General features: G+C 41.6%; 1 protein-coding gene across 1 annotated transcript; it reads left to right on the forward strand.

Annotated features, from left to right (window-relative positions):
• Nucleotides 1-17,664: 17,664 nt before the first annotated feature.
• kcnj1a.1 (potassium inwardly rectifying channel subfamily J member 1a, tandem duplicate 1) lies at nt 17,665-18,780 on the forward strand. The gene has a single exon (XM_054603789.1). It carries the CDS (start codon nt 17,671-17,673, stop codon nt 18,778-18,780), a length of 1,110 nt encoding a protein of 369 aa, XP_054459764.1. The 5' UTR covers nt 17,665-17,670.
• Nucleotides 18,781-20,951: the final 2,171 nt, after the last annotated feature.

The following is a 20,951-nucleotide window of genomic DNA, read 5'->3' on the forward strand; positions in this document are numbered from 1 at the left end:
GAAATTTTGCACGGACGTGCTTGTTTTGCAAATCCTGAGAATGCTGCTTCATGTCTCCGGAACTTGAACTTTTCATGAATAACAGAAATCTGCAGTATTCTTTTTTTATATATATATCTAACATGCATTTCAGTAACCCTTCTATATACTAGGCTCCGGCCTGATATTAGTGTTTATGTTTTCCCTGTTCCTCTTTTGGGTTTTAACCCTGCCTTTGAGCCTGATAGGGTTAAAAATGACGAAGTTTACATCACAAATTTGACTATTGGTGGGCACTCATCAAATAAAGTGCTGACACAGGAGAGGAAGGGAAAAATAGGCACAAAGAAAATGAAAGGGGGAGAGAAAATGAGGAAGGAATAAAGAAAGAGAAAGGCTGCAGCAGAGCTGAGCTTTAAAGATGACTGAAACAGCAACTATATTTACCGATTCACTGCATACCGATTCACGGTCGTTCTAGCTCCTTGGCCATGGAAGCACTACAACTTTCTGTTTCCTTGATTCCCTACCCCCATCACTCCTTCCTATGAGTGAAAGCAAAGAGTCAGAGTTACCGGGCCTGTCGTAGATTATGTCCCGGGCGAAGATTGGCCCATGAAATAACATGGCTTCATCCCTCTCTCTGCTCACTTATGACACTTTGAGGTCATACGGGTCAAATGACTAAAAACGTCCCCAGCTAGTTTGGCTCCAGGCCTGGTAAACACACGCGCAAGCACGCACGCACACACGCAGACTTCATACCATCACTCCCTTCCATTTTCCCATCATGCCCGATAGTGAGCTGAGTGTATCCAGTTGTGTCCTTCTCATGGGTGACCTTCTCTGGAGTGACACTGCTGCACCGAGACGTTTGGCTCACACTGGAGAAACAATTTCCCTAATGATATCTCCATCTCTCACTCTGTCTCTCTCTCTCTCACTCTGTCTCTCTCTCTGTTTCTAATCTCTCTCTCTGTCTCTCTCTCTCTCACTCTGTCTCTCTCTCTGTTTCTAATCTCTCTCTCTTGCTGTCCCTGTTTCAGTTTACTTACCTTTAAAAAAAAAAAAAAAAAAAAAAAAGTGCAGTTGTTTAAGACAAGAATAGCTGTTTTGGTGTAATTTGTTTCATATCTGTCCCGTTACTTTACTAAATTGAGTTTTTAATTTCCTTCTAAAGAGTAATAGCTAAGATTTGACATTGCTGCTGAGTGGAGCTTGGATGGGATTAAAACCCAACACCTACCGGAGCCAAATAACACCCTCTTCAACCACGCTGGCATGGAGAGTGAGAGATGTGATGGAAAGAGACAGAGGGAGAGACACGAGATGTGTGAGGTTGGGAGGCTGGTCATGCTCCCCAACACCCTGTTTCTTCTTCTTATCAGGCGCTTCTGTCAGGCTCTTGATGTGAATTACTGCCTTAGATCCCAGATTCCATGACACTGCTCCGTCTCAGAGGGCAATGATGAATAAAAGAACAAATTACAATGAGAGGGAAGGATGTGGAGATGAGGATTAATAGCTGGTGCTCAGCATCAAATATAGTATGTTTCTTTCAATAAAATTATAACAAACTAATCTGTTAATTGATCCACTTATGCAAATCATCTGTATCAAGCATGATCCTAGTGCATGAGGTTCATCAATCCTCAGCTTCAAGTCACTGTAGAGGAAAGGAGGGCAGAGGAGAATGACAGGATGGGAGGCCATGAGCGAGGCGAGGCGAGGCGAGAGGCGAGGCGAGGCGAGGCGAGGCGAGGCTGCAGGGCTGCGGAGCAAGGCAGCGCATGGAAAATGATGTAGGAGCCAAAGGTCAAATGGTCTTCATTGGAATTCCTGCCATGCTTCACTGTGTCCCTGTGCTTGTCCCTTAGAGGAGCCTCCTTCTCTACAGTCATCACATACCAAGTCAGAGTGAAAGTAGATTGTGATTATGCCCAGTGCATTTTCCGACAAGCTGTGCTTTAGTCCTGAGATTAAACAGCCCCTTCTCACTCCCAGGGTGTCAAATACTGATGCTTTTGTCACACCACTCGGTGTCTGATACCGATGCATAAGGCTCCCTTTGGCGTGCAAGCAACTGTTCAAGTACTACCCAGGAGTGTGACGATGTAGTATAAAAACAAAAAAACCCTCACAAGGACTTTCAACAAGGAGACCGGTGTTTGTGTTCCAGAGTGTTGTTGAGCTATTTTGAACATCAGTGTTTGTGACGCGTTTTCCATACTTATGTAAGCTCAGCCGTGATGTTTTTCATAAACCTAGCTTAAACGAAGCAAGTGTTTTTGTCAGAATTTAGAACATTAACCATGTGTTCTCCGTGGCTGTGCCCTGGGCTATACCACTGGGTTAGAAAGTAACTCAAAGAGGTCTGATAACTTGTCAGTATGTGAAATGAGAACATGTTGATTTAAAACTCCCCCTGCTGTCAGTAGATGATGGTGTGAATGAGTCTCATAGCTGTGGAAATGTGAAGCAAGTTGGTGTTGAAAAAAGTGCTGCGAAACCATTTAATAAAAAAAAAAAGTAGCATGTCAAATAAAAAAATCCCATTCTGTCACTTTACAGGCCCCATTAACTATCCTGTATTTCTCTCCTCTATCGGTGTTAACGAGCTGCAAATTTACAGGGATGTGCTTCCCCTTGGTGACGGATGCTCACACTTCATAGATGCTTGATGTGGTGAAGACCTGAATGTGTTTTCTTCCTACACCTTTTTTATAATAATAATTAAGCCTTTATTAGTCCCACAATGGGGAAATTATTTCTTAGCATTTAACCCATCCCAGAGGAGCAGTGGGCTGCAATGAAGCGCCCGGGGAGCAACTTGGGGTTAGGTGTCTTGCTCAAGGACACCTCGGCATGTTGCCGGTAGAGGGGTTTGAACCACCAACCTTGTGGTTACGGGACAAGTGCTCTACCTCATGTGCCACAGCCGCCCCTTAATGAAGCCACAGTGATAAACAACAACAGTTTTTCTAAAATGCTCAAAATGAAGTGTATGCATTTACTGAATGTCCTCCTGTGATGCTAAATTGTCCTTGCTCCATGTGAATATGGTGTGCTCTGTGCATTTGGCAGCGCTACCAGTGTGTCTGTGCGACAATGCAATTAAATCTAATTCATGGGCATTTGTTACTGGCCAATTAAAGAGACTGTGGTTATCAGGTTTTTTTATTTTTTATTTTTATTTAAGAAACTAAAACAACGTCATGTATGACATGTGATACTTTGTGATAAGTGCATACACTGTATAACTACAGGGATCTTGTAACTCAATAACATACTGTATACATTCATGTGATTAAGTTAAACTGGCCTGACCTGAATGCTTATCAGCTGGACACAAGACATCAATGCATCTCTGCCATCGTCTGCCATCATCTACCATGCTTAACAAAGGGGTCCTTATAAATAGTATGAGCGACCCCCCCCCTCATTAAAACAACTGGTTTAGCCCCACTGGCTAGGCCAGGAGCAGCAGACATTATGAAACGTCCATTTCATTCCACATAACTCGCCTGCTGACGGATACGAACACGAGCCATTTTGAAGATTCTTGAGAGCCAGTTTACCTAGACATGTGATGTATCACTGGAATACAATTTCACAGTTGTAATGTGTGACATGAAACAGTTATAGTCCTTAATGTAAGAAGGAAGTTTTGCTGACGAGGTGACCTGAAACAAATTTTCAAGCTCTATCTTCTGCACTTATCTCTTATCCAGTACGGGAGACTGTGGAGGTGTGTTCAGGTGTGTATACACTTTCATGTCTCTATCTGTTTGTATAGGAGGTCATCTCTTTGTTTGTGCTGCATGTAGACCAGAGCAGCGGCCCCATGTTAACTGTTACAACTATATGTGTGACAGGGCCGTGGGAGAAATATGTGCATTGTAAAGTTGTTGTCCAATCAGTGAGTGGGACGCACCATAAATCTGAAGCAAAAGCATCTTAGGTGACTCTTTAAAATACAGTAGACAAATGAGGTTGTATTTGCTCCGTAACAGATTTATGAGGGCATTAAATGATTTTCCTTGTGTGGGGAAATATTCTGCTGTTTATCCGTTCCATGCAAATACCAAGAGGACTGTATTCATATACGGCTCACACAGTGAACAGCTGTGGCTCTTAAATAATACACAAAGTTATTTTTCAGAGAGGGCTGTATACAAACAACAACTGAAGGAGAATATATACATATGTAGTGTTGCATAAATTAAGCATCTCCCCATAGGTCTATGAGCATCCCTACAAAAATGCAGTACTCTGACATGCACACACATTTTCCAGGGCACTAAATATATAAAAAAAAAAAATGTCACGCCTGACTAAGCTCTTGACAGGAATGCACCGCTGCGGTATTACAGAGTGTGGATCTGCTTGAAGAACAGAGCTTTCTCTACATCCCCTAGAGAAACGCAGTCTTGATTAAATAAACAGATCCAATTAATTATTCACAGTGTCTTGTCTTTTGAGATTCTCCTTAGATGCTGTGGAGCATTGCGTCTGCCCTTTGCCCTCTTTTGTCCACTTGTTAGTGAGACCAGGACACGGATAATAGCCAAGCAGGAGGCAAGGTACACAGCGCTGAGTTGCGGCTACAATGATGCGCTGATTATAAGGTCAAAAGACCATCCATCAAAAAACATTCCATCTCAGCAGTTCACACTCCCCCCCCCCCCCCCCCCACACACTCTTAACCAACCAACCAGCTGCGAGCAGGGTCTTGCTATAGATTACACTCGTAAAAGCAGCAAACAGGCAGGTTTTGCTGCAATGCAAGTAAAAATGTCTCTGTGAGACCTGGCTTTCCCTTTTGCTCCAATGGGTTTGAGTTGAGAATGTACCATATGTGAAGATGTGGTTAACGATGAGAGCAGGGATGGACTGCACTTCATTTTCCTCCATAGTGAGCCGGAGGAACAGATATTAAAAAATGATGATTGAGTCCACTGGCTGTCTTGACATTCCCTGATGAGACAATACCAGTGAGGGCATGAGCTTCAGGGGAAACTGCACTCGATTAATGTAGCGACTAAGCCCACTGCATTGTCAGCAAAGTTTTACAGCAACAACTCTCCAGATGTGCGTACTGCAGGGTGCACTGAACTGAGGGAGAAAAACAGTGATGTACATAAGACATTAAAGCAAGCAGCCCTAATCCTCAGCAGAGTGCCTCAACGGTGAATCAATATAAATTATTTTCTCTCGATGCCGATATTCATGAAAACACTGACAACAGCCATCGCTACATCGCGTCCCTCGCTTTATCTCCTGCTTTTTTTAATTTTTATTGAAGCCATAGAAACGAGTAAGAGCTGCAACATGCTGTGCTGCGTGCTTGTGGTACAACACCCCCTCCTCCACACACACACACACACACACACGCACTTACAATAACACACATAAAGATGCACAATGAGTCCAGGTTTGCTCCTTCTGCTGCTGCTGCTGCTGCGCTTGTAAAAAAAAAAACTCCTGCATTGCACTGAGAGAACTACAGCGCGGCACAAGAATAAACAGCAGGAGTGTTGACAGGCTTTTTCTCTGCGTGTGCGTCAGAGAAATCCATTGCCTTTTTGACTAGCCTGCCCCCGCCATGAGGGCAAGTAGATGGCAATGATCTATGCATCTCTGCAGTGACATAAGATGAAGGTGGCATGATGTGATGATAACGGCTGTAGCTGATGGAGGAGGGTAATTCAGCCACTTTCCTCAGCATCACTTTCCCTTTGCTGCTCTCTTGCTCTTGAAGTACCTTGCATTGTCTCACATCATCTCGTGCTATCCGTCCTCGTCTCCCTGTTTCTGGCTATCTGACTCTTCCTTCAAGTAATTCACACTTTTTATTTTGGCAAGCCTCTCCAGATGGGATTTGTGGCTGTGCGACGAAACACATAATGCAATCACAGCATGCGATGCCATCCACAGACAAATGGTGAGGAGGCAGCTTGGACGTGGAGCTGAGGTCGTACCATGCATCAGCGGCTTTAAAAACCTCCCATTTCCTCTATTGCCTTCATTCTCTCCGTCTCCTCCTCTGCTTTTCCTCCATCAGCGGTGCACATAGCTTACCTTCAGGTCTCTGCAGGAGTTGCTGGCAGGCTCCCTTCGAGGCATTTCACAGCTGCTCTTCTCCCCAGGACTGCGCACTGCTTTCCTGGCTTTGTTCAATCAACAACAGCCCTCCTGCCTCTCTCCTGCCACCCAGCTCCTTCTGCTCTTCGCTGCTCTCTCTCTATCTACTCCTGTGTGAGAGGGGGTCTGCCTGCGCATGTGTGTGTGTGTGTGTGTGTGTGTGTGTGTGTGTGTGTGTGTGTGTGTGTGTGTGTGTGTGTATCTGAGGGATAGAGGGAGAGGGAGAGGGGGAGCGAGAGAGAGAGAGAGAGAGGCAGTCAGAGTGGGTGAGGGAGGAGATGGTAAGGATGTAAATGTGCGTGTGTGCTCTCTCTTCAATGCTCCTCGCTTCTCACTTCCACACAGAGATTGAACCTCTTTTCTCTCAGGATTTGTCCTTTATAAGAGTGTTTGTTTATGCCTATTTGCACTGAGAATCAGCATATATCTACGTGTGTGTGTGTGTGTGTGTGTGTGTGTGTGTGTGTGTGTGTGTGTGTGTGTGTGTGTGTGTGTGTGTGTGTGTGTAAGTGTGGGAGAGAATATATCCCTTCTCTCCTACTGCAAATGCAATAACAAAGGGAGGCAAATTACGTGGGAAACAAAGTCCAGTTACAGATAGGTAGGAAAAAAGAGATAAGAACATGTGTGTGTGTTCATGTTGGGTTTGCAGACAGGGATGTTTGGTCTAATCAATTAGTCTAAAACTGCAGGTGAAAACAATGCCCTAACGGTTTGAGAGATATAAAGTGGAAGCAGAAGAAAAAGTCCTTGGAAAAAAAAACCCACACAGAGAAAGACAAAGGGTGAGCAAAAGAGGAAAATATCAAAGAAGTATAAGAGTGAGCAAATGAGGAAAATATCAAAAAGGTATACCAGAAAAGATTGAAAAGGGACTAAAGGGGAGCAAGTACAAAGGAAAAGCGGTGAGGTCGAGATAACAGGGGGAAAGGGACATTTTGACCCAGCATTTCTCCTCTGAAGTAGCATCCAAATACTGTTGAGTGTCACTTTCATTAAATCCCTTACATGAATCGCAACTGCAGTTCCTAAAATTCAGTAGGGCCTAAATAAAACGATGCCTCCTGAATCATCAGGAATTAAAAGCAAAGTGCATCACATCAACAACGATGGTCGAGGCCTGGGTTTCACAAGTAAAATAAATTCATAAAGCTCAGCAGCAGAATGGAGTGCATGGGCTCATTTATCCCCCCCCCTATTTAAATTTCAGTTCGGTAACCGCAACAGGGAAGTGTATGATCTACGATCGGGGAAGTGTGTGCAAAATGAGGGGACATATGTGCAGACAGAGACAGATGGAGGGGTTACTTGACATTGAGATGTTATTAGGCATGGAGAAAATTGAATGTAGACATGACATAATAGAGGAGGAGTAATGAGAGTGAGAGCAAAGGGAGAGAGAGAGAGAGAGATAGGGAGACGATGATAGGTAGGGGGAGGAGCGACAGAAGTCAGCTATCACCAGAAAGCCTAGCTCTTCATGTACTTCCTGCATTGAGTTTGGTGGGAGATTTATGACTCTGCAGACCCTGTTTGTAACTGTATGCCCCCCCCCCACACACACACACACACACACAAACACAAACACCTCCCCCTCAGAGACACAGGGACACAGCGAGATGGCTGGGAGATACTTCTTCTTTTCCCAGCCTCCACCAGCCGGGGAGCCAATGACAGCGGATTATGGAACATCAAGGAGTGAGGCTGCAATAATGAGGACCTGGGGATTTGGCTGAGGGATGCGAGTTCTGGGCCACGCTCACAGGCGGCGGCGGTGTGGTGGTGGTGGCGGTGGTGGTGGTGGTGGTGCTAATCTCAGCAGTGATCACGAAGTGTTGGTGATCTTAATTGTAAAAATCCTGGTCCTTCGGCGGCAACTCTCCTGCGTGTGGATCGGCCCCCTCGTGGTTGAAATCTGGGGCATGTGTAATTATTTCCCCTCCTGAGGTTAAGCTACTATTGATCAAAGCAGAGCACCCCCCCTCCCTCCACCTTATTGCCTCTGCTGTTCATCCTGTGGTGAAATCCATTCAGTTGCCCGTACCCCCACACATTAATCACACATTAATAAAACTTCTTGGCACATTCATTATTGCAGTTGCTCGGAGGAAAGTTGTGTATGTGTATGATCGTTAGACATTAGATTTGCATAATGTTAAGGGTGTGGGTAACACAACATAATAGGCTTTTCATTGCTGTAATAGCCGATCCATTAGAATGATCAAACTGCGGATTATCCTGCTAAGGCGAACCGCAGGAAAAAGACACATAATGCAAAACGTATTACGTGCCTTGTGAGTCTCATTTAATATTCATCAATGCAGAGATGTTCATATAAAAAAAAACAACAACACTGAGCTCTTGCTCCTTTATCACTTTGGGAAATGTTTTATTTTTGGTATAATATAATATATAAACTTAAATCTGCACAAGAAAAGGAAAATACATGATGTAAATAATAGATTTGCCCATTCTGCTGGAACAGGATGGACGTATCAGAGGTCAGCATAGACTCTTGCGCAAAATGTCCAAATCAGCAACAGCAGCCAAGTCGACTGTGTTTGTCAGGCCATGTTGAGGAGGAAGTGTCATGTTAATCCACTCCCTGCCCATCCTCACTCTCCCTTTCACTTCCACTTTGGCTCCATGCCTCTTTGCTTTCTCTCACCTGCTCCCGGGCTTCATTAGCTCTGATTGATCCTCTTGTCAGAGCTTATGGCACCACAATGAAGTGCATTGTTACAAGCAGCCAGGAACAGTAAGGAGAGAGGATGGAAATCGGAGGACAACCACAGAAAACATGTAACTACAACGGGGTTATGGTGGAATTTTGGTGTCAGAGCGTGCACGTTGAGATATTCCATAAGAAACAGAACAAATGTGTCACACATGTCGGTGCTGAATAGTTAAACGGAAATGCCAAAGTTGAAGCGGCTCTTAAGGTGCACTACATATGGTATAATCTAAAATATTAAACTGATCTACCAAGTTCCTGTTTTGCATTTGGTATTACACAAAGAGCAGAGCTGCAGGCCAGCATTTAATGGCATTGCAAAGGAATGAATATTAATAATTAAATGAGCTATCTGAGTGGGTTGGAACAGCTTTAGCTTAAATAAATTCATCTGTGTCAACATATTGGACCAACGCATCATGATATAGATGAGAAAATGCAGATTTAGGAGCAAGCAGCAACCAGTACACTACTTTTAAAAAAGATATATATTTATGCATCTATCGTTTAAAGGGAAGCTTGACTTTAAGGAACGAGTACATCTATTAGCGTTTAAATTATGAATTATGGGAGGGTGAAGATCTACAGCGCAGCACTGTGCTTATTTTATGCGAATACATAATTTAGAAATACATTACTGTATGTATGTTTTTATCTTGAGTGCAGTGGAGGTCTTGAAGCAGATCTATACAGTCATTGTATAACATTATTATATCCAATGACAAGCACAATTCAAATTGTATACTTATACTGAACGTAATTATGTATTGCAGGTCTGACATGAATCAAATACAAAGCCTGGACTATTTCTCATAGTAGTCAGGGGTATATAGTTTATCATTTACATGCCATTGTATACAAGAACCACCAAAAATGCTCATTTTTTTAAACCTATATTATTTGACTGATCCTGGCATGGACACCACTAAACAGGCCAGAGACAGTGACATCATGTGGAGGAAAGCGGTATAGCAGCGAGTGATTAAACATGATCACCGGCTGATGCTCTGCTCCTGAATGAAGTTTAGCTGCTGAACCTTTCTTGGGGTTATCCCTTTACGAGCTAACATAAGCTGTAATCATGAAACAGCAGATTCCTTCAGCTACTGACAGTCTGAAGCAGGTTGAAGCAGAATCTCTGTGTTGGTCTCTCTCTGTGAAGGCTACATGTAGAGAGTGGCTGGTATTATTGGTGTTTTCTTTCAGCTTTCTCTCTCAGGCTACATGTAGAGAGTGGCTGGTATTATTGGTGTTTTCTTTCAGCTATCTCTCTCAGACTTAAAACTCAAAATTGAATTCCTCTTGCTTTGTTGTTTAGATTAGTCATCCCTCGCAGAAATGTGCAGCTTATTCCAAGTCTTGCGGGCAATGTGTGCATTGTAGTGGGTTGATGTACCTTACCCAGTAAAGAGCAGACTAACATCAGTGTTATTACCTTGATAAACCCTCTGAGTCCGAAGCAAGGCAAAGTATTGCATGTGTGTCCACTATTTTACCTGATGTATTTATTTTAAAGCAATAAATCGGGGAAATATTCCAACACTATGAGGATATAAAGCCTTGGAATGCCTATTTATAAAACTTAATTGTCCACTTTACTGTTTCAGTCTGTTGCCCACTGGCTCATTCTTCCATATGCTTCTGTCCATCAATGTCAGAAAGCTTTGGCATCCGTGCTTTGGAGCATCCTCCTCCTCTAATAGCTGGGTGTTAAAAATATAGTCTCAGGGGAACTACTGTCAGGTTGAGTTCATACTGAAAGGCAAAGTGTTGTACCCCAGAGCCTCCCTGCAGGCAGAAAGATCCCTGAGATCTCTGGTACCATCCAACTCCAAGACATTCAACTGAAGGGTTTAATCTACAATCTTATAGTCAAACAGAGCTATTTAAATATGCAGGGAAGGGCTGTGATGCCACCATTATAACCCAACTGCAAAGCAGAGATAGCCCTTATTACACCATTTGTTTAACATTTGGGGAATATACATTTTTGAGTCACAAAAGAAATGAAGCTGCCATAAAATAAGGATGAATACCTGAGAAAATACCTGTTGCCCCAACTGAGAATACGCCAAATCCCTTGGGTTGAACAACGGGGTCATTGTTCTCTCGTGGCTTTTGTCGCCGGGTGTCACTTTACAAGGTACAAAATTGAATTCACCCTGGCCGTGTCGCAGCAGAGCAGCGGGTAAAAAAAGAAAGGATGAGTGAGAAAGAGGTGATTTTAAGCTTGTAAGACAGGTCGTAATTTATTTCCTTTTCACTGAGTTGCTTTTTCAGGCTCTGTGGCTGCCTAATCAGGCCGAAGTCCTTTGAGCGGTGGGCTGTTATGGCAGAGAGAAGAAAGACAACATCATATTGTGACCTGAGAATATTGAGTGGAGGACAAGAATACATGTGTAATCCCCCTGTGACCTTCGAAAGCCCTAAATTGCTGATTGATTCAGTCGGGGAGGGGGAACTCCATCAAACACCCTCTGCACTGAGTTTACACAACGGTTATTACTATGTATCAAAATTAAATCCAGGTTATAATAAGGATGTATCAAAAATATTCTTTCAGTTTGTATTCCTGGTTTAGAATCCTAAGCTTTTTACTTGCCTCTTTAAATCTACACATGTCCACAGGGCAGAACGAATAACACTCTGGTGTTCAAGAAGATGACAAATAACACAAATGCATCACCCTGCAGCCCTGCATAACACATCTAACCCAGCTGTACTGCATGTTTAAACCAAGCTTTTCATCTTACACTTCACTGCCTTCTGTAAAAAGATGAAATGGGTTATGACAGTCTCAACGAACAACCGTGGTTATGAAGGGATGAAGTATGGCATGGTGAGAAACATACATGATATCATTAGACGGATAGTTAGTGGACAAGCAAGTGGCAAGTCCTGTAGCGGAAAATCCCCACAAACCCTGTTGACAAGGCTTGTCATTCAGGCCTGACAGCCCAATTCCTCGTCCATGGGTTTCTATTGACGTGCAAATGTTACCCAAAGGCATCAATACAGGTTGCAACAATCCCAAAACAATTATCATCTCAACAGCATGCTTTTTTTCCTGCATGCCTACATTTTAGAATTTTTTAAACAAGATGGTTTAGAAAAATGTTGTTTGTATCATCACAAGAGGCAAATGCTTCACAAGCACTTTGCACAGCTTGGGATTGCAATGCCAATTTTTACTGAGAGAATGATGGATATGGAATTTGAATATTCAGTGACATGATGGAATGGCTGCCATCAGCGTACGTCCCCCTCACCGCACCCCAATTCTCACTCACGCACATTCATACATATTGTAAACGCTACGCATACAGTTATCCCCAAAGAAGAAAACTATTCAGCTCAACCGAAGCGTGTCTTTGAGTAGGATGCCACATGGCGAATGTTACAAAGCACGCCTGAATCCCTAATCAGAAAGTTCAAAACAAAGGCTTCATTTCTATTCACACCAGAATTAATTAAACGGTTTTAGCCCAGTGCTCAAGGCTACGTTGCATAATTAATTCTGACTGCTGCAGCGTTTTTCAGATGTGAAACAGTCAGATGTGGTTTGGAACTGAGGACTTTTTAGACATTTCTAAAAAAGAAAAAAAAAAGAAAGTATGAATGGGCATGACAGGAGCAATGAGAGGAATGGTTTTCTTTGAAAAAGAATAGCCTAATGAAATCCTTTAAGTTACTTCTCTCACCATTCATTACTCACAGGCTAATTGCTCATGTTGGAGTTCAAGTTGGAGAGTCGCAAATGGACTCAAGCAAAGAGAGCCACAAAGGAGCTAAAGTGTGAGGATGTGAGCCTTAAAGGGCCATGACAACATGTTGAATGCTTAACAGCTTCAAAAGGAAGAGTTAACTGAAGACTTACTAATAAATCTTTGTTCTTGACTTCACGGCCTCTGCAGTGCTGTGAATTCTAATCATCAGTTGACCTTGCTTTTCCTAATTCTTATTTGGATGATACATTATGGTTCTGAGCTCCAGGTAACTTGTAATTTTCCACAGGATCAATGTTGTTCATTGCATTCAGCATTTAGCAGCTAATGAGCTGCACGTATTCACATCAGAGGTTGGTGGAGACCAAAAACAGAGATAAAAGTTGTGATTAGAAAGAAATGATTATAATGTTGTTCCGTATCTGCTGGATGGGTGAATGAGCAACTGCTAGCCAACAAATTACCCATAGCAACTCACATTCAAAAGTGATTATATGTCAAGGTTGTTCACAGCTTCTGTTGCCCCCCAGTGGCCAAAAATAAATAATTAATAATTTCAGGTTTACCAAAATTAGTACCAAACAGTACCAAACATTCATAACATAATCATTTACGTTGTTTATTCCATAAATCTGGCGCTTACAGAGTGGTGATTGTAATTTTGATTATTACTTAAAGTTGTTTGATGTGATTGTGATTCGTATCATTGCTCAAGTTTCTTTATAATTCTAGTTAACCATACCATTAGCTGAACAGTGAAAAGGAATTCCATCACAGTAACAGGGTCATCTGGAGATTAAGTCTGGCAAAGATCATCAAAAACCCTGACTACTGCCAACCTCTTGGCTCCAGAAAGCTCATTGCCAGAAACTGATACAGAAACCGGCATTATTCATTAGAGTGCTCTAATTGATGAGGAGAGAAACTACTATTGTTCACCATCACCGTGAGATATCTAGTTATCAAAGGCACTCAATTGCTGATCTCTCAAACACGTATTTCTTATCAGTGAGGACTCAAAGTGTTTTGTCTATGTGCTAATCAGCTTAGCACAGGTGCAAATGTGAACATGGACATATGTTAACATGCCACTTTGTCGGCCTGGGTTGCAGCAGTGAATTTTGTTTTTAAGTTTGGGAATATTGTTTCTGTAACTTCATCACTCTGTAATGCGTACTGTATATGTATTAATGAAGTATATATCTCCTAAAATATGCCATTATCTGCCAAATAAATTGAGAGTTTTACTTTATTAAATTGGAGCAATTCCACTTCATTGTTTTTAATTGACGTTTGAAATTACTATGATTTTTCAGAGAGACAATTCTTGTACACATATTATGTCCACAATCCACATTTATTTACCGGTTTATTACATAGTTTAATAAAAGTCACATCTTTTGGTATTGTTAGTTTTGTTGAGTAATTGCACAATTTCAATGTCTGTAATTTGATGGTTGTCTGGATTCTGGATGATCAGTTCTGTTGATAAGTCTTTTTATGTGTCCCTTATGTTAGGGACTTATCTGTGTTTGTTGTGTGGTTATTATTAAGTGGAAGTAATTGTCTCGTATTGCACTGTTGTCAATCAAATGCAGCCTCTGCAGCTTTTAAGTTGTTAAACCAGCCCCCAAATCATTGGAGCTATGTGGTCTGGTGGCTATTGGCAAGTCTTTTGTCTGATATAAAAGGCATGAAAACGAGAGAGTTAATTAAACAAAGGGATAAATCACCTCCTGAATTAATAAAAAAGCTTAAATACAAAAGGCCTGTCATCCTTTTATAATAGCTTAGCATAAGGAGAAAAACAGACAAGCCTAATCTTGTTGTGTGTCAACAGTAATGTATTGTGGTTGTCAATAGAGAACACATTCTGCAGCATGTAAGGTAATACTGCAGCCCTCTCTGTCACTTTTTTATGCTAGGAACAATGGAGTTGAAAAATGACTCCCATCACAATTCACAACTTCTCTCCCCCCGAAACATTCAGAACATCTTGGGTTCATGAAGTGATTCGGTACCTGGCCAACCCCGGAGAGCCAGATCTCTCTGGATCTAGAACATGTTCTTTTTACTCTCCCCAGCGTCTGTTGTCTTACTCCATCACCTGTTTATGTTCTATGCCCCCCCCCTTCATAATCCATCCCAACACAGCTCTGTGCTTGGAGGAGGACAACTGTGCCGAGCTGTCAAGCACTGATGTTTCATTCATGGTGACAACACCTTGCGCGGGATGTGTTAAACATATTTTTACGGTGACCATTTTTAGAGATGCGGAGGAATGCATGCATAAATGAATGTGAGTTATGTGCTCGTATCTGTCATGGACATACAGTATTCTGTGGACGACATGAACAAAAAAAACAACAAAAAAAATAAAGATTTACCCAAAATATGCCAATAATAGTGTGTGTGTCTACAGTAAATAATAAAAAACAGTCTGTTCGTCAGAGAGACTTAGAAGGCCGGAACCATACAGATACAGTACATACATGTTTTACATTTATATTGTCAACATTCACTTCTATTTTCTAGTTAGAATAAGCTTGTAGAAAAGATCACAAAATAGAAACAATCAACAGTAAATCCGGAGTTAATCTTACACTGTGGTGTAGCGGGAGTATGTCGGATAGAGGTCAGCTTGGCCCTTGGTGCCAGTCATCTGTGGGGTAAACATCTTATTAGAGCCGGGGGGGAGGGGTATGCGTGTGTGTGATTAAGGGCGGAGGGGTACTTGATGTCTCTGTGGGTGTAAACATCACCTGGGTGATACCCTGCATACGGGGACAGAGCAGTATAAATGCACACAGGTGTTGGTGAACTGGCATTAGAGGAGGACACACCTAGACTGTCTGCATCAATTGTGAACTAGAAAGAGACAGAGACAGAGACGGACAGGCTGGATTTTGCCATTCACCAACCTTTTGAAGTGCATCGTATAACTTTCAAGTCAAATTACAGAGGTGAGTTTGACTGTAAAAAGTTTATTTTCATGTTAACATATTTTATTATTCAGCTGTTACACATTTTTACAAGAATATGGTGAGAGTCATGTCTTAGTGTGAGTAGGTCAGATGACATTAACTTAATAAGACATAGGATTGACACTGTGAATGTTTTTTTAAATAAATAAAGGAATAAATAAAGGAAAAGGATTGCAAATAAGTTGTAACTGTAGAAGTTAGATCATGAAGCTGGTTTGTACCTCATTGACAAAACAAAGCATTTAATACAAATACGGAGTGACTGCTCATTAGAGATGTATTACAGTAATCTCCCTTTTAAAAAGTATTGCTAGTTATCCACTTTTAAAATGCAAAGATTAACGTAGCTATAAATGAACTGATGTTAGAATGAGCCTAACACAGTTTCATAATTATACTGAAAAGAAGAAAGGTAGTATAAAAAAGGTAATTAAGTCACATATTGATCATCTGTGACTGTTAAAGACAATTGATGCAACATAGCCAGTACTATTACTTTACTTCTCACTAGCTTTTAGTGGTTTCTACTATAATGGATTTTTTTAATATTACAGTGGAAACTAAGGTATATATTTTAAATCAAAGGTAAAATCTAAATGCTCAGTTTGATTGGCTCAATACATTTTTAGAATTTAAGGCACATTCAAAAAGCCTGTGTAAAGGAAAAATACAAGAAAAAAGGTTAATTAAAAAGGTTTTTTCTCACAAGGACCCTTTGCATGAACAGTAATTGTTAGTCTTTGAATTACTGATTACATTTCAAATGTGAACTCGGATTATTCGTAAGGTTGAAATTTGACTCTTAGAGTAAAGCCATTTTAGGGTTAAAACTATGTGTCCACTATTCTGTTGTTGCTCCTCAAGAGTTGATTTTGTTGAAGGTAGATGTTTTCCAATGCAAAGTAATTATTTACAATACCTTGTCTAACATACAATTAAAAATCCAAATACCCAAAATTATTGCAGCACATACCTTGTTACGGTATGAAAAAATGCTGACCTAATGATAAGGTGTGGAATGACCGGGTTTGCTTCCCAAATGATTGAAGCATGCAAACAAGCAACAGGGAGTAATTATCAGATTTCTTTTTGGCAAAAAAACTGGATGTAAACTTTGAGGGTTGAAAGCGAAAACAGACTCTCCCTGTACTGATCGTTTTGTTCTACTTCACACTCACTAATAAGCACGCCATGATCCAAATTGGGTAGTTTGCATGACTTGGCAACAGAGGCCCATACTTACAAACCTCTGTGTAGCCAAGTAAGTACCAAAGTGATGAGTGCTGCGTTTGCCTGAATTATTTCAATGCCACGTTTATTTTTGCAGCATTAAAAGCAGCAAACAAAGCTGATCCTTGTGTTGAGACACTTGGTACTGAAATTATTTGTTTTAGTTGGAGCTGCAATGTGTTACACTTCATTGGAAATGTTGGTTTCTCACTGACTTCAGGTATTTACAGCAGTGCTGCATCCACCTAGGATTGTAGCCTCTCAGTGAGGATTAAAACTGCAGTGGGTCAGAGCAGCTTGGAACATGTAAGACTGTACATATACAGTCCAGTTTAACTATGGGAGGAGGAGTAAAGCATTTGGAGCAGAAAAACAAGAAAGCTTCTTACGATATATACAGATGTAGGACAGGTTCTCACTGTACTCAAAATACCCCAAAATGTAAAACTTAACAGCTCAGTTTAACTTAAGCAGAGTCATTTCTTTCTTCTTAAATTCGCTGATTTTGCTGCATATACACCTCCAACTGTGCATATAGATCATTTGTTCATGGCATAAAATGTTCTTGTCCTCCTTCTTAGACCTCCCTTTCAGCACCTGACTGTCAGTGTCATCTTGACATTTTGCTGTCTAATTGTAGTGAATTACAGTATTGCTAGTAGTATTACTAGAAAGATATTTTCTTTCATTATTCCCAGGTGCAGTGGCTTATCTGCTAGAACAAGTTAGGTAGCCAATTGTTCTTGCTTTCCATAAGTAGTGGTACATAGCAACTGCTTGTTCAGCCTGATGACTGGTTTTCTACTTTGTACTTAGCTGCTGTTCCTGTTGTATTGTCTTACAGGTTGTGGGCTTGTATAAAATATTTGGAGGCATGAACAGACGTATTCAGGAGTATCTGGTGGAGCGAAAAAGATGCAGTGCCAGACTAGTTGGCAAAGATGGTCACTGCAACATTGAATATGGAAACATCAAATACAGCAACCACTTATCCTTCCTGGCTGACTTCTGGACCACCTTTGTGGAGATCCGGTGGCGTTTTGTCCTTTTCCTCTTCATTGCCTCCTTCACCCTCAGCTGGTTCATTTTTGGCCTGCTGTGGTACTGGATTGCACGCAGCAACGGTGACCTGACGTGGCAAAACCCCCCATCAGACCACCTTCCATGTGTTGATAATGTTGGAGGACTCACCACAGCTTTCCTTTTCTCCCTTGAAACCCAGACAACTGTTGGGTATGGTGGCCGAGCGCCCACTCCTTACTGCCCAGGTGCTGTGGCCCTTGTTATCATCCAGTCCCTCCTTGGAGCTGTTATCAACTGCTTCTTGTGTGGGGTCATCCTGTCCAAAATCTCTTCACCCAAAAAGAGGGCAAAGACCATCTCATTCAGTGACATTGCTGTCATCAGCCCCAAAAATGGTTCCCTTGCCCTGTCGATCAGAGTGGCCAATCTGCGCAAGACCCTAATGATTGGAAGCCAGATCTATGGCAAGCTGCTGAGGACAACAAACACACCAGACGGGGAGACAATCATTATGGACCAGGTGAACATTGACTTCATGGTGGACGCCGGGAAGGACAACCTCTTCTTCATTTGTCCTCTCACGCTCTACCACATCATCGACAAGAGCAGCCCCTTCTTTGAGATGGCGGTGGACACGCTCTACAAACACGAGTTTGAGCTGATCGTCTTCCTAGACGGCACCGCAGAGTCCACCAGCTCTTCCTGCCAAGTCCGGACCTCCTTCATTCCTCAGGAGATCATGTGGGGCTACAACTTCTTGCCAATCATCTCAAGAAGCAAGGAGGGCAAGTACAGAGTAGATTTCTCAAACTTCTCCAAGGTGGTGCCAGTGGCCACTGCACACTGTGCCTACTGCTTCCACAACATCAAGGGTCATCATCACCACTCCAGAGATGGACATGACAACCAGGGCTTCGAGGTGATTGATATCGGTGATCATCCAAATGTCACCAAGATGTGAGATCACGGACACGTAGCAATGAACAGTAGAAACTGAGACATGTAAAGGCTTATACCACTCATTGATGAACTCCTCAAATCTTAAAAAGACAAAGAGGTGCTGGAGGCAGGCGGGGTTACCCAATGCCAGACAGCACTTAGTATAGCATTTAAATATGAAGCAAAGAAAACCCACTTATTTGTTATTCTATTGTGTTCATCACAGATAAGCCTGTGGGCCAGGACACTTATTGTGAACCATTTGTATGTTAAACCACACCTGCAACTGTCTACTGACAAAAAAACCTGTTTTCAAAAGGGAGACCAGGTCATGCTCGACAGGGAGGCTACAGTTCAGCAACAGCAACAGAAAGTTTACCCAATTACTTTCACATGGCTTGAACATATGTGCTCTCACTTTAAACGAAGATGAGTGGTTCTTAATTACTTATGGCCTGGAACATCAGGTTTGCCGAGCATGCACTGACAGAAAAATTAAACAAATCTGTTATCCTGTGCATAAATCTTACAATTACTTGAAGGACCACTGTTGAGGACCATGCTTTTGTCATGGGTGAGAAAAAGATAAAGTGGCTTGTTCAATAATGCATGCTACTGTAGGCTGCTGTACACAAAGAGACACTTGGACTTGAACCATTAGAGTATGCTTAACTATTCAGACACTCAGGCACTAGCAAAGGGTTGGGCTCAGGGGCCACTCTTTTCAAACAGTGGGTGATGTAGTTTTGTTTTTCTCCCTGAGTGAAGACATTGTGAGAGGACAAAGCTTTCAGGAAACACTTATGCCTGCATGCTGCACTGAGTTGTATGGTAATAACTTGTCTTTGTTAGTTTTTGTATTTGATCTCAGGGGAAAATAAACTGAAATAAAGGCTATTTTTGCATTGAAAATGTCTCTGTCATCGTTTTATTTTCTACCTAACCGAGCCTGAATGTCATATATTGGCTGTGATCAAAAAGGTCAAAGCAGCGTGATGACAGGTGCCAACCCCTATCGCGGTTTTTCATCTGTAAACAAAGAGAAGTTGTGACAGCAAACAGAGATCCAAACACAACGGAGTGGAAGTTTGTGGGGGGATAGGCGCTGTTGCTCGGTGCCCATTAGTTTATGTGCAGGTAATGAACATGAAACCAGAACTCTCCATTTAGAGAAATAACAGCACATACTGTAGGCTACCATGGAACTTTAACACGCTTTGTTGAGGCCGACCTCTCTAATGAACTGTATATCCTTATGCCTGTGTCTGCTCCCTTTGCTGTAGCATAGTAATAAGCAGGGTTCGGGTAAAATATTGTGAATATTACTGACAAATTATGTGAAATGACTAAGCAGCATGAAGATGAAATATATGCCAGACATATTCTAATGCAAAAACAAATCCGTAACTGTCCCTTGATGGCTGTTGACTGTGTCTGTGATGCATGAGTTTGTCTTTTGCAAACTAAAAGAGCACTTTGTAAGACTGTAGCTGTCACTGCACACAGACAACATGTATAGACACTGGTTGTTAAATAACAAACACGTATCATTTAAAGCTGTCCTCAGAGTCACACTTAAATGATGCAAAGAGTCAAATACTAAGAAGACTTTCAAATTGATACACATACAGTTCCCTCGCTCACCGCTTCTGGCACTGTATGATCTGTTGATTCAAAACAGAGTATAACTGAAAAGGGTGTAAACAGCATATATCATTGTTTTTGCAATGACAAAATGTAACTTGTGATCACCATAGCAAAAATATGGAATCATAAAAATAAAGCCAGTAAAAATGGTGCGGCTCCCGACACTAACTTTCCTTTTGCACCGGAAATGATTGATTTTGAATTAGATGAAATAGCATATATTTATTCAGGTACAGCCAGCTAGAACTAATATAGTCATATTCTAATTATATCATCATCAATATGCGGTAATTGTGTTGGAAGAATATTTGAAACACCTCTAAATATAATGAAATACAATTAACAATCACCGGCAAGTACAGCCTTCGATTATCATAAATCATCAAGATCAATATCAAATAAATAAAAACCTTCATGAGGTATGTTTTTCTGCAGGGCTGATGTATTATTCTGCATTAGGTGAAGCTAATATATCAGAAACTGAGTGTGTGTTTTCTTAATAAGAAACACCATTTTTGTAGTACCTTGTCATGGTTAGTTTGTGTA

This window comes from Anoplopoma fimbria, chromosome 1 (genome assembly GCF_027596085.1).
Source record: "Anoplopoma fimbria isolate UVic2021 breed Golden Eagle Sablefish chromosome 1, Afim_UVic_2022, whole genome shotgun sequence".
Taxonomy (NCBI): Eukaryota; Metazoa; Chordata; class Actinopteri; order Perciformes; family Anoplopomatidae; genus Anoplopoma; species Anoplopoma fimbria.